The sequence below is a fragment of the Zingiber officinale genome, chromosome 9A (genome assembly GCF_018446385.1).
Source record: "Zingiber officinale cultivar Zhangliang chromosome 9A, Zo_v1.1, whole genome shotgun sequence".
NCBI classification, from domain to species: domain Eukaryota; kingdom Viridiplantae; phylum Streptophyta; class Magnoliopsida; order Zingiberales; family Zingiberaceae; genus Zingiber; species Zingiber officinale.
In genome coordinates, this window is record NC_056002.1 from 128,584,676 (window position 1) to 128,597,200 (window position 12,525).

The 12,525-nt window shown below is 36.8% G+C and overlaps 1 protein-coding gene across 1 annotated transcript; it reads left to right on the forward strand.

The window, feature by feature from the left end:
* The first annotated feature begins 1,235 nt into the window (after positions 1-1,235).
* Positions 1,236-2,833, forward strand: LOC122020816 (stem-specific protein TSJT1-like). Its single transcript, XM_042578846.1, has 5 exons — positions 1,236-1,529; positions 1,936-2,176; positions 2,251-2,371; positions 2,457-2,569; positions 2,647-2,833. Exons 1-5 carry the CDS (start codon positions 1,327-1,329, stop codon positions 2,680-2,682), a joined length of 714 nt encoding a protein of 237 aa, XP_042434780.1. The 5' UTR covers positions 1,236-1,326; the 3' UTR covers positions 2,683-2,833.
* The last annotated feature ends 9,692 nt before the right edge of the window (positions 2,834-12,525 follow it).

Here is a 12,525-nt window from a genome sequence, read left to right on the forward strand (position 1 = left end):
AACCCGAACCCGAACCCGACCAACCCGATCAACCCGAACCCGGCCCATATAATTCGAAAATTCTATTCAAAACGACTTTTTTGGAATATTTTCCTTATAATTCTTCACTTTTATCTCAATATTCCATCATTATCATACAAATATGATATTAATATACATAAAAATATCTAAAATTTTAAAATAAAATTTGATTTAACCCCAAAAAAACTCACAAAACCTTATATTTAAGTCAACCCGGGTCAACCCGAACCCGACTCGACCCAACCCGAAACTTTTTTACTCTCCAACCCTCCAACCCGAATCCAAAAATGTCTAACCCGAATTTGATTTTTTTCGGGTGGATTCGGGTTAAGTCGTCTGGTCGGATTTATTTTTGACACTCCTAACTATTTTACTGTATGTGTTATATAATTATAATAATTATAATTTTATAATTATTATAATTGAACTGTCAAATATTTATAGTAACTATGATTTGATAGTTAAGGTGTAGTATTTATAGTTTTATAGTTATTACAATATAAATGATAATAAATAGAGTTGAATCTGTATTGACAATTAAGATTGATTATACATTTTTTAATATATTTTACATTTAAATAAATACAATATTAACCAAATTCCAAAAAAACAAAGGTGAAAAAAAAACTATAATAAACATAATTAAACATATAGAGAAGTAGAATTACCATGGGCAAAAAATTAGAAAATCTAAAAATCGAATATTCACATGGTAGTAGTTATAAAATTGTAATGATAATAGAGTCTTAACTGTTTAAATTAGACTCGAGATAATAGTACTAAATAGTTTTATATATGGCTTAATGGGATGGGTACCCTTTCACTCATGATTTAAAAAAAAATAGAGGCTTTATGAGAAAAAAAAGGTTAATTTTAAGTATGATTACTACTTGCTCATTTATTGTTTTAAGATTTGGATTCTCATCCACACGTTATAACTGATTTTGCAAAGTGGCTTACAAATTCGAGAATGTGATAATTTAATATATAAATGCAAAAATAACTCATTTCTTAGTAAATGACTAGTCAATTTAACTTTAATGACATTGCATAGCATGTCAATCGTTATCTCATTTTAAATTTTTATCTTTTTTTTTTCTTCTAAACTAGTCCAATAATATTATAACAATTTTAATATAAAATATTTTAATAGTAATAATTAAAAAAAAAACATATTTGATGGAGCCTATATAACAAGACAGACGCTCGCTCACTACTCCCAATCTATCTTCTCTCCTCCACTCCCAAACTGGGTACCCGACTGGGTAGAGCTTCTTTTCCTTCTCCCCCTCTCTTTGTCTCGGTATGTTGGGTGTCTTCAGCGGAGACGTGGTGGAGGTGCCGGCGGAGCTGGTGGTCGCCGGCAACCGGACGCCGTCGCCAAAGACCCGCGCCACGGAGCTGGTGAACCGCTTCCTGAAGTCCGCTTCACCGGCGGTGTCCATCCAACTGGCCGGCCTGGGCCACCTCGCCTACTCCCACGCCAACCAATCTCCCTTCTCCCCCAGGTCAGTTCCTCTCTCCCCCGCTCCATCTCTAACTGCACGATCCCACTTCCACGGCCTAAGCCACAGATCGAAAGCCTATGAAGATCGAAATCCACATATTCCACAGATTTGAGAGAATTAGAGTTGAGAATGCAATTTTTTGTGGAAAATCTGAGGTTCTATGAGAAATTGATGAGTACGGGCATGCGATTGGTTGGGATTTGGCCGGTGGGTGAAGGCGAAAGAGACAGCGGAGCAATGGAAATTGTTCGGTCATCCTTATCCACAGTCCGGTCAACTCCAACTTCGTTCCCAGAGAAATCGCCCAATTTAATTCGATAATCCTCATCCACAATTCAGTTAATCGGATGAAATTACCTCGCCGTAGAAACTGTGATCTGAAGCAGCTGCTTGGGTGACTGATCAGGTTGTTCGCGGCGAAGGACGAGATCTACTGCCTGTTCCAGGGGTTGCTGACCAACCTGGGGAGCCTCCGGCAGCAGTACGGGCTGTCGAAGAGCGCCGACGAGTCCGTGCTGGTGATCGAGGCCTACAGGGCTCTGCGCGACCGGGCGCCGTACCCCCCAAGCTTCATGCTCGGCCACCTCGCCGGCAGCTTCGCCTTCGTCCTCTTCGACAAGTCCACCTCCTCCGTCCTCGTCGCCTCTGTGCGCCGTTCTTCCCCCTCCATCCCTCAATTCCTCGATGCATGGTTTTTACTGGTTAATTCGTGATGTCGCAGGATCCTGATGGAAGGGTGCCCTTCTTCTGGGGGATCACCGCCGATGGTTGCATTGCCTTCTCTCAAGATCTGGATCTGCTCAAGGGATCATGCGGCAAGTCTCTAGCTCCCTTCCCCAAAGGTATAAACTCATCTTGATCTTCTATTTTGTATATTATCAACTATATTTAAATAAATTTTATCATATTTTCTGTGGATCTTTACAGGGTGTTATTACTCAAACGCCTTCGGAGGCCTCAAGAGCTACGAGAACCCAAAGCACAAGGTGACTGCTGTGCTAGAGGAAGATGAGGAAGAAGTTTGTGGTGCCACCTTCAAGGTACGACTGTGTTTTCTCTGAATTCTGATTGTTTTTATCTGGTAAAATTTTCCTGTTTAATGGACCGTCGCGTGTAGGTGGAAGGATCTGCGGCCATTGCAGCAACACACTAGATCGATCAGGGATTTGGAAGTGGCAAATTTCCTTTGTAAATCAATCGCATGCATGGTGGTGTAATCTGCTTGCTCTGTTTCAGTACTAGTGTTGTTTTCTTTGTTATCTTGGTTTGAACTTGTGGTGCAATCTTCATCTTATCTTCCATCATGGGACTGTCTTCTTGCTTAGTAAACCATCAACTTATCAACTAAATCGAACCTAATCTATTAGGCAAAAGCCATCAACTTATCAACTAAATCGAAGAAGTCTTTTCGGACTCTCTTGCCATGGCAATCTCAAGCTATCCTCCTTCTTCTTCTTCTTCCTTCAACTTTGGCGAATCGCAGGCTCTTCTCCCTATCTATGATAGCATGATTAAAATTTAACTGTTTTGCCTAAACAATAGTTTTCATAAACAATTTTCTCATAAGTTGATATGTAGATTTTATCATGTGTATGCAACTTACTATTAGGGCTATTAGTTGATAACAAAGAAGATGGCAATGATGAGGGTTTTAAAGTCTTGGAAATAAAATTTTAATTTCAAAGTATAGAGCATTTTGAAATGGTTAGCTATTGACGAAAAACATAATGACAAATAGTTCCTCCCTTGAGCTTGGGTTAGATCAAATTATTTTGATGGTTTGAAAATACAACTTAAATTAAGTGTGTATTTGATGTGATTTGATCAAGTGTGTAAGTTCATCATGCCATAAGAATGGTGGGATAGGCATTATAGGATGGTCTTAAAGACAGGTAGCATGGATTGAGATGACTTAGAAATTCTTAATTATCATGGAGATCTTGGAGCTCAGTGTTGGATTGTTGAAGTGGCAAAAGGGGAGGGGTTAATAGACAATCATTCATTTTCGCGCTTGATTGTAAAATTGTTTTAGTATGCAATGAAAATATAAAAAACACAAATACTAGACAAACTTAACAAGGCAATTTATTTGGTTCAAAAACCTTAGTTTGTACTCTATAATCTATCATCCTATGGTGGATTACTCCCGAAATCCCTCTATACTTTCTCTACCTCATATATCTTTCAAAGGTGGAGAAATTACTTACAACCTATTTAATTCGATAAGAAAATAAGATAAGATGAAAACAAAGAAGTACAACAATAAGAAATTGTTAAATATTAGAGGTTATGTTGGTGAAATCGACCTTTAATTAAGATTAACTATGGTTTGGATTATGTTTTGATATTTGTTATTGATAAATGTTTGTTATTGGGAGATTACTAGTGCAATTGGCCCTTGGTTAAAGTTGACCAGCTACTTGACAATATGGATAGGAGAAGAAGTTAATTAGGCACTTAACAAATAGAAGTTCAATAAGGAGTTGGCAATTAGGAAGTCCAACGGGTATTGATGCTAGTATTGGTGAAAGTGCAAAAAATGTGAAAAGTCCAACAAGGGAATTGGCAAATGGAGAAGTTCAATAATGGTTAACAATGGAAGTTCAAATATGTTAAAGTAGACTGTATGACTTGTAGATGACAAAGTTCTAGATAAGTCAATGTAGACTAGATGTCTGGTAAATGATGAAAGTCCAAGTATGCCACAGATGATAAGATGTTTGACATGTGATAGAAGTCTAAATAAGTCAATAAGGACAAAGATACTTAGCAGTAGACATCTAGGTAGTTTAATGACGATTGGGTTCTTGACAGTAAATGCATATGTACTCCAATAAGGATCGAATACTTGGAAGCTTTAACAAGTCAATAGTGACCAAATTAATGCAATAGAAGTCCTAGAAACATAAAAGCTTCTTGGTAGTTGATGTCCTAGAAGCATAAAGGCTTCTTGGCATGATGAAGTCTTGGAGGTAAGGATCTTCTTAGTATAGGTAATCCTTGTAGGTTGAGGTCAATTAGACACTACGCAAAGATGAGGCCTTAATAAATTGAGGTTAACTTATAATAGGCAAACGAGGAGTCTCAAAAACATGGAGTCTCTTGGTACATCATATGTTCAGCTTTGATGTAGATGGAATTAGAGTGTCGGTCGACTAATAAAGTAATAATAATCAACTAATGAATCTAAATTACATAGTTGTGATATGTTCAAGTTCATAATTATAATAATTGATTAATGAAACGATCCAATCTAAAAATGAAAAATCACAAAGTTATTTAGATGAATTTAGAGCTTGGGTAGTCAATTGTCACAATCTACTCAAGTAAAAATTAGAAGAAACAAAATGCTTATGTTCGATTTTGACTGAAGACTAGTTGCAATCGATTGGGATGGAAAAAATAGTTGATTGTTGTCAAGTTGGGAAACTAGGGAAGAGTTGTTGATAGGATAAAATTGTAATGATGATCAAATTTGGTCATTCTGTAGTGGCGAAGTCGATTAAAGGTAATTGAGTAGTCGCCTAATCAATAATTTTCAAGCCCATGCATAGGCTTATAAAAGTTGGTTATAGAAGATTTTGCAACAATGTTCTTAAGGTCCTTTAGGCAAGTGTTGTTGCATTTTAAGGCCTTCATAAAGTAACCTAAAGCAAGAGAAAGTAAACAAAGCAAATATTTCATTTGTTTAAAGTTGTTTACTTGTATCATTTTCTTTCTTGTTGCAACTTTTGTATTGTACTTTATATTGCTTGTAAGAATAGAAAATTTAAAAATATTTCTCTACCTCCAAAAGGTATCTAAGAAAGAGAAAGCATAGTGGCAATTCTGAGAGCGATCCACTAATGAATTATAGGCCATGAAGGTCACTCTACTAATGAATTATAGGCCATGAAGGAACTGGGAGTTCTGAACCATATTTTATTGGTTGGTTGCCTTACTTTTAATTTGAATTTGTATTTATATTTTCCTTGTATACTAATTCATTGTAGATGAGAACACAAAAGAAAAAGGAAATTGTCAATGACTATTCACCCCCATTAGATGGATCAACTGGTCCTACAACTTCTCTTAGTTGGTTTCACTTATTGTTATTTGCTTTGTATCTCTTTTACTTGGTGTTATTTGCATAGTCAATCGATTGTTTATTTACCTTAGTTGACTGATTGAATTAGTTGAGTCAATTGTGTTGAATTTAATGTCTCTTATGGTGTGTTCACATGTGATTTAAGACTTGAGATATCAAAACCTGTTAAGTTATCTAACTTAAGATTCATTATTGGACATCGAGTTATTGGATGTGGACCTCGTATATATAGAATTCATTATCTGCATCCATTATCATCTATAGTCTGATAATGGATGTGCACAATATAATGGATTGGTCCCCAGAGGATCAGTGTAATCTTGACAGACTCCTTGTTCCCTACTGACGAGAGAGTTTTCAGCATCATCAATCCTAACTCTTCCAGAAGACCAACCTTCTTCTCCTTCTTCTTCTTCCATAGGGATTCCAGATTCTAAAATAATGCTTGAGACAATGACTCTTCCACATTCAGGTTACATTATCTAATTTCAGTTTTTGTTATTTTGATCTATGTCATGTTTAATTGATGAAACCAGATCTTCTTGTTCTTGTATTTCCTATATATGAGTTCTTCGTGTCTTAGAATTCATGTGACTTAGGTTTTTCAAGAACTAACATGTAGTATTAGAGCCAAGGCTTTGTTTCATCGTTTTCATGACAATAAAGTTAGAGTTTTTTCTTTGATTTGTTGGGGCGATGCTAGATTAGAATTTACTATTATATACTATATATGATTATTGAAAACTCTTGATATGAAAACCTAGGAAGTATAATTTTAGGTTGAATCGTGATGATTGGTCAATCGATTGGCAAACTAAAATTAACAAACATAACCGTTTGTAATCGATTCACTTTACATCAATTGATTAGTGAATTTTATCAATCAATTAGGACGACAAGATCGAATAAAAGATCAATTTTTGATCGATCAGATCAATCGATTTAGACTACCAATCAATTGGATATTTTCAATCAATTAAAAGCCTTGAATCATCATAAAATCTTACTATCAATCGATTAAAATTTTTTCCTAATGCTAAAATCATGACAGAAATGATTAGAATCAATCAATTAATCAATTAAACTTATCTTGATCATATTAACAATCTTAAATTATGACAGGATCAATTATTAATTGATTAAGTTTTATTTTTAATCAATTAACATTTTTTTCTATGTGAAATCAATCGATTAAATTTTATTTTTAATCAATTAACAGATCGTGAGAATGCATTGTATTCTAATTGATTGGAATTGTTTTCAATCGATTAAAAATGTTTAAATCATGAATATATATATATATATGTATATATATTTATTCAAAGAAAGACATATTATGTGATTGATTAACATTATTGTGAATTATGAATCAATATATAAATTATATAAAATATCATATTATGTGCACAATGGATCAACCAAAAAAAAGACATATTATGTAGTCAATTAAATTTGAATTATATGAGAGAATACTGCTAATAAATTATATTTTAATCTACAGAGAAAAATGTAACGTTGTATTTAGTACCTCATAAAGAACACATTTATATACATTTAAAATTTCATTTTATTCGCATAATTTTATTCATGTTCTTGACTTTAATTAAATCGTGAACTTATATAATTTACACTATTTTAATTTCAGTACAATCTGTAACTGTCAGTATTAATAACACCCCAACATTAACTAGTTTGAATTTTACTTAATGGAAAGAATACGTAATTGTAGTCTTAGGCTGTATGAACTTAGACTATGCATTAAGAAATGATCATCTTGCACCTCTAACTAGTGCTAGCATTATCGAACAGAGGCCTGAATTTTAGCTATGGGAGAAATCAAATCGCATGAGTCTAAGCATCATGAGGCTTTCCATACACCAATAAAAGACTCAATAACAGAGAGAGGAGATGTTAGGAGTTTCCTTAATCAACTAGCAGACTGATTTACCTCAAATGAAAAGGTTAAGACTACCACACTGCTTACAAAGTTCGTAACAATGCGATATAGTGGTAAAGGAAATATAAGAGAGTATATTATGCAGATGTCCAATATAGTGACAAGTTGAAAGTACTAAAACTCAATATTCTGAGAGTATGGTAATGTATTTTTGCCTTGATATCTCTACCTACACAATTCATTCCTTTTAAGATATTGTATAATACTCAAAATAAAAAGTAGATATTGAATAAGTTCATTGCTCAATGCATGCAAGAGAAGAGGAGAAGAAGATGGAGACATCTGAGAGTGCTTATTTAACATCTGGTTCTCAAAGTGCGAGTAAGAAGCGAAAGAAGATCAATAATAAAGGAAAAGAAAAATAAACTACAGATTCTAGAGGCAATGGTCATAAGGAATATAAGAAGCAAGATAAGAAATCCACTTGTTTCTTTTGTAAGAAGAAAGGTCATATGAAGAAAGACGGCTTCAAATACGCTAACTAACATATAAGTAAGGATAAACTTTTCAATTTTATTAGTTTGGAAGTCAATTTAGCAATTGTACTCACTAACACTTGGTGGATAGATATCGATACTACTATTCACATAAGTGCCACTATGCAAGATTGTCTCAAGAACCGACTTTCGCTTGATGGTAAAAGATATTGTTGGACCGTGGCAGCCGGCTAGAAGGGGGGTTGAATAACCTTATAAAACAAAAACAAAAATACCCTTCTCGAACTTTTAATAAAACACTTGCATAAAATAAATTGAACAGAAACTAAAGAAAGGAAGAGGCAAAAGGATTTACTTGGTTACAACCAAGGAGGTTGTTAATCCAAAGAAAGTCGCACTAGTATCTCCTTTGGGCAGAGAAGCCTCTTACAACAGTGAAAGCGCAAAACAAAGAAGCTAATCTAAAACTGAAGCGTACAAGCGTTGGAAATGAATTGCTCTGAGTTGTTGAAAAGCTTCTGGACCAAGGCTATATTTATAGCCTTGGTCGGGACGCCATGAGGGTTCCGGGCGCTCTAGGGGGATAAAACTTTATCCCCCAACGTTCAAATCAAGTCAAAGCTCGATCCTGTGAAAAAGTCAACTCCGGGCGCCCCGGTACGTTTCGGGCGCACTGGACCCAAAAGTCAACTCCGGTTAACTTTTTTGGTCCGGGTCCTCTTATTCGGCTCTAGTCGCCTCGGTCCGAGTTTTCAACTCCGGATCCGCTCGCTTGGGTGATCTCGACCATCCGGAAAAGGGTTCACCTGAATCCAACTTCCGATCTTCTCGAGTGGGCTTCCGCTCCGGCTTCTCGTCCCTCGGAATCGCCGCGTGTTTCCTTCTCGTCCGCCGGCTTACTCATCCGCAGTCTTCGTCCTTTGGACGCACCACGTGTCGTCCTTCTCGCTAGCTATGTCTCTTGCTCCTCGAGCAGTCTTCCGCTCCGGCTTTCGTCCCTCGGAACCACCGCGCGCTTCCTTCTCGTCTGCCGGTGTACTCTTCCGCAGCGCCTCGTCCTTCGGACGCACCGCGTGCTGTCCTTCTCACTAGCTGTGTCTTCCACTCGACTACCTATGCTCCTAAGCTCCTGCACACTTAGATAAAAGGTTATAAACACACAGGACCTAACTTAACTTGTTGATCACACCAAAATAACCTTGGGGTTCCAACAATCTCCCCCTTTTTGGTGTGAGCAACCCAAGTTAAGTTAGGATAAAAATAGACATAATATAAACTTAACTAAATTTGCAATTAAGTGCAAAAATCAAACAAGTTAAATTTTGGTCTACCTCCCCCTAGACTTATATTTTTCTTTCTCCCCCTTTGATCACATAAAAAATGGGGTTCTAAGAAAAAAATCTAAGGGTAAAAACTTAGAAAATTTTGAGATCCTTAAAAAATTTTCAATAATAAATAGTCTACGTAAAAAAAATTTTTAAGTAAAATTTTTAAAAAAAAATTTTAAGTGAAATTATAAGAAAAAAATTCTAACTTAGACATCTTTGAAAAAAAATTTTGAAAAAAAACTTAAGCAGAAATTTTCAATTTCAGAACAACTTTTAACTTAGACAAAAAATATTTTCTGAAAATTTTTCTAAGTATAAAAGAGAATTTTTCTAAGAAAAAAATATTTTGAAAAAAATGTTTGAAAAACTTTAAAAGCATTAATTAATTCTAATTTTAATGCTTTGATAGAAAGTTAATTAAACATTTATTTCAATATTTTGGCTTCTAGGTTGTGGTGAGGCACTAGGCCTTCTTGGTTATTGGAGCAACAACCACTTCCTTAGAGAAAACCTCATAAAGAAATTCAATGTCTAATTTTCTCACTAAAAGCGATAATTTTTTTTTAAATTTAGAGTAAGCAAGATTTATGATTCCAATATAGGTTCCAGCCTATTGGATTAACTAAATATTTCTTAGGTACATATTTTCTTGAAATATTCCTAATTTGTCCCTGGTGATATCTATAATACCAATTTAAATTTTTAAATTTTCTAAAATTAGATGAGCATGCATGGGTTTTCAAATTATCTACTTGAATTTTCAGATCTTTATTTTCTGATTTCAATTTCTCATTTTCTAATTTTGATTTGTCTAATTCTTCTAAGGGACAAGATTTAGCCAAAATTATTTTTAAATTTTTAATCTCCTTTTCTAATTTGCAGCAGTCTTTTGTTAATAGTTTAACAAACTTAAAGAGTTTATTAGGAGGAAGTGATCGTACCTCACTTACCTTGTTGATCTCGTTGTCCGTTTCTCCCCCTGAACTGCTGCTTTCTTCCGACGTGGCTCCCCCTTCATCGATGTTCTCGATGCTCATTTCGGAAGAGCTTGACTCGCAGTCGTCGTCTTGATGGCTTGCCATTAGAGCAAGTCCGGAGAATGCCTCGACTTTCGACTTCAACGACGTATCGTCCCACGTCGCCTTTAGGGCCTTTTGCTTTTGGATAGACTTCTTACCCTTCTCCTTGTCCTTGTTCTTCAACTTGGGGCAGTTGTCCTTGACGTGCCCTTCTTCGCGCAGTGGTAGCAGCTGATCGCCCTTTTCTTTTTCCCTGCGGATGGTTAGTAGATCTAGATTTACAAAATTTCTTGAATCTTCTTACCATCATTATCATTTCCTCGTCATTGAGAGAAGATTCCGACTCAGGTTCGTCTCTCGAAGCTTTGAGAGCGACATTGTTCTTGGGCTCCTTCATTCCTGCACATCTTGACTCATGCACTTCAAATGGTGAAAAGAATTCTTCTAATGGATTTTTTTATAATCTTTCGAAATGTAAAAGGCATTTACTAGTGATGCCCATTTTGAATTTCTCGAAAACGAATTTAATGCGTACCTTAGCGAATCTCGGTTACATACCTTTTCTCCGAGATTCGACAGTTCGGTGATGATCTCTTTGATTCTTGAGTGCAGATGTGCAACTATCTCATCTTCCCCAAGTCGCAGGCTGGTGAGCTGATTGCGAAGTAGATCTCTTCTAGCGAGCTTAGCTTCAGACGTTCCTTCGTGCAGCTCGAGGAACTTCTCCCAAAGTTCCTTTATCGAGTCGTAGTTTCCTATTCGATTGACTTCTTGTAGCGGAAGAACGCTTAACAGATGGTATTCTGCTTTGTCATTCGCCACGTACTCAGCCTGCTCCTTTTTCGTCCATTGATATTTTTCCTTACCCTCTGGAGTTACAAAGCCAAGTTCCATTGTTAAAATTAATTCAAAATTTGTTGTGAAAAATACCTGCATCAGTTTTTTCCAGGTTACGAAATCCCCTTCGTATTTCGGCGGGTGGATGCTTGGTCCAGCCATTATCTTTGCTTCGATTGGCGGTTAGTCCTCCTGAAGCGCCTCGGCTCTGATACCACTTGTTGGACCATAGTAGCCGGCTAGAAGGGGGGTTGAATAGCCCTGTAAAACAAAAACAAAAATACCCTTATCGAACTTTCAACAAAACACTTGCATAAAATAAATTGAACAGAAACTAAAGAAAGGAAGAGGCAAAATGATTTACTTGGTTACAACCAAGGAGGTTGTTAATCCAAGGAATGTCGCACTAGTATCTCCTTTGGGCGGAAAAGCTTCTTACAGCAGTGAAAGCGCAAAACAAAGAAGCTAATCTAAAACTGAAGCGTACAAGTGTTGAAATGAATTGCTCTGAGTTGTTGAAAAGCTTCTGGACCAAGGCTATATTTATAGCCTTGGTCGGGGCGCCCTGAGGGTTCTGGGCGCCCTGGGGGATAAAACTTTATCCCCCAACGTTAGCTCGAGTCAAAACTCGATCCTGTGAAAATGTCAACTCCGGGTGCCCCGGTCAGCTCCGGGTGCCCTGGATCCAAAAGTCAACTCTGGTTGACTTTTTTGGTCCGGGTCCTCTGCTCCAGCTCTAGTCGCCTCGGTCTGAGTCTTCAACTCTGGATCCGCTCGCTTGGGTGATCTTGACCATCCGAAAAAGGGCTCACCCGAACCCAACTTCCGGTCTTCTCGAGTGGGCTTCCGCTCCGGCTTCTCGTCCCTCAAAATCGCCGTGTGTTTCCTTCTCGTCTGCCGGCGTACTCATCCGCAGTCTTCGCCCCTCGGACGCACCACGTGCCGTCCTTTTCGCTAGCTGTGTCTCTTGCTCCTCAAGCAGTCTTCAACTCCGACTTTCGTCCCTCGGAATGTAACGACCCACCTTCTACACTACTACTACTACTCTAAAGGTGGATGCTACTTAACTACTAACTCTACTTAACCGGTATGATTAAAAACCACAAGAAAACCCTACCGAAATTTTTTGACAAAGTCTCCCCTGTACCGGTGATCTTAAACTGATATACAAACACTATACACAGCCACAGGCAGCTGGAACTTATTTCAAACAACCACGCAGTTTATATATAACAAAAAGAAGCAAAATACCAAAGGAAACCAACTCTAACAAAACACGACAAAACAATCCAAAAAGTAACATGTACAAGTTCTAATTACTTTAAACAATT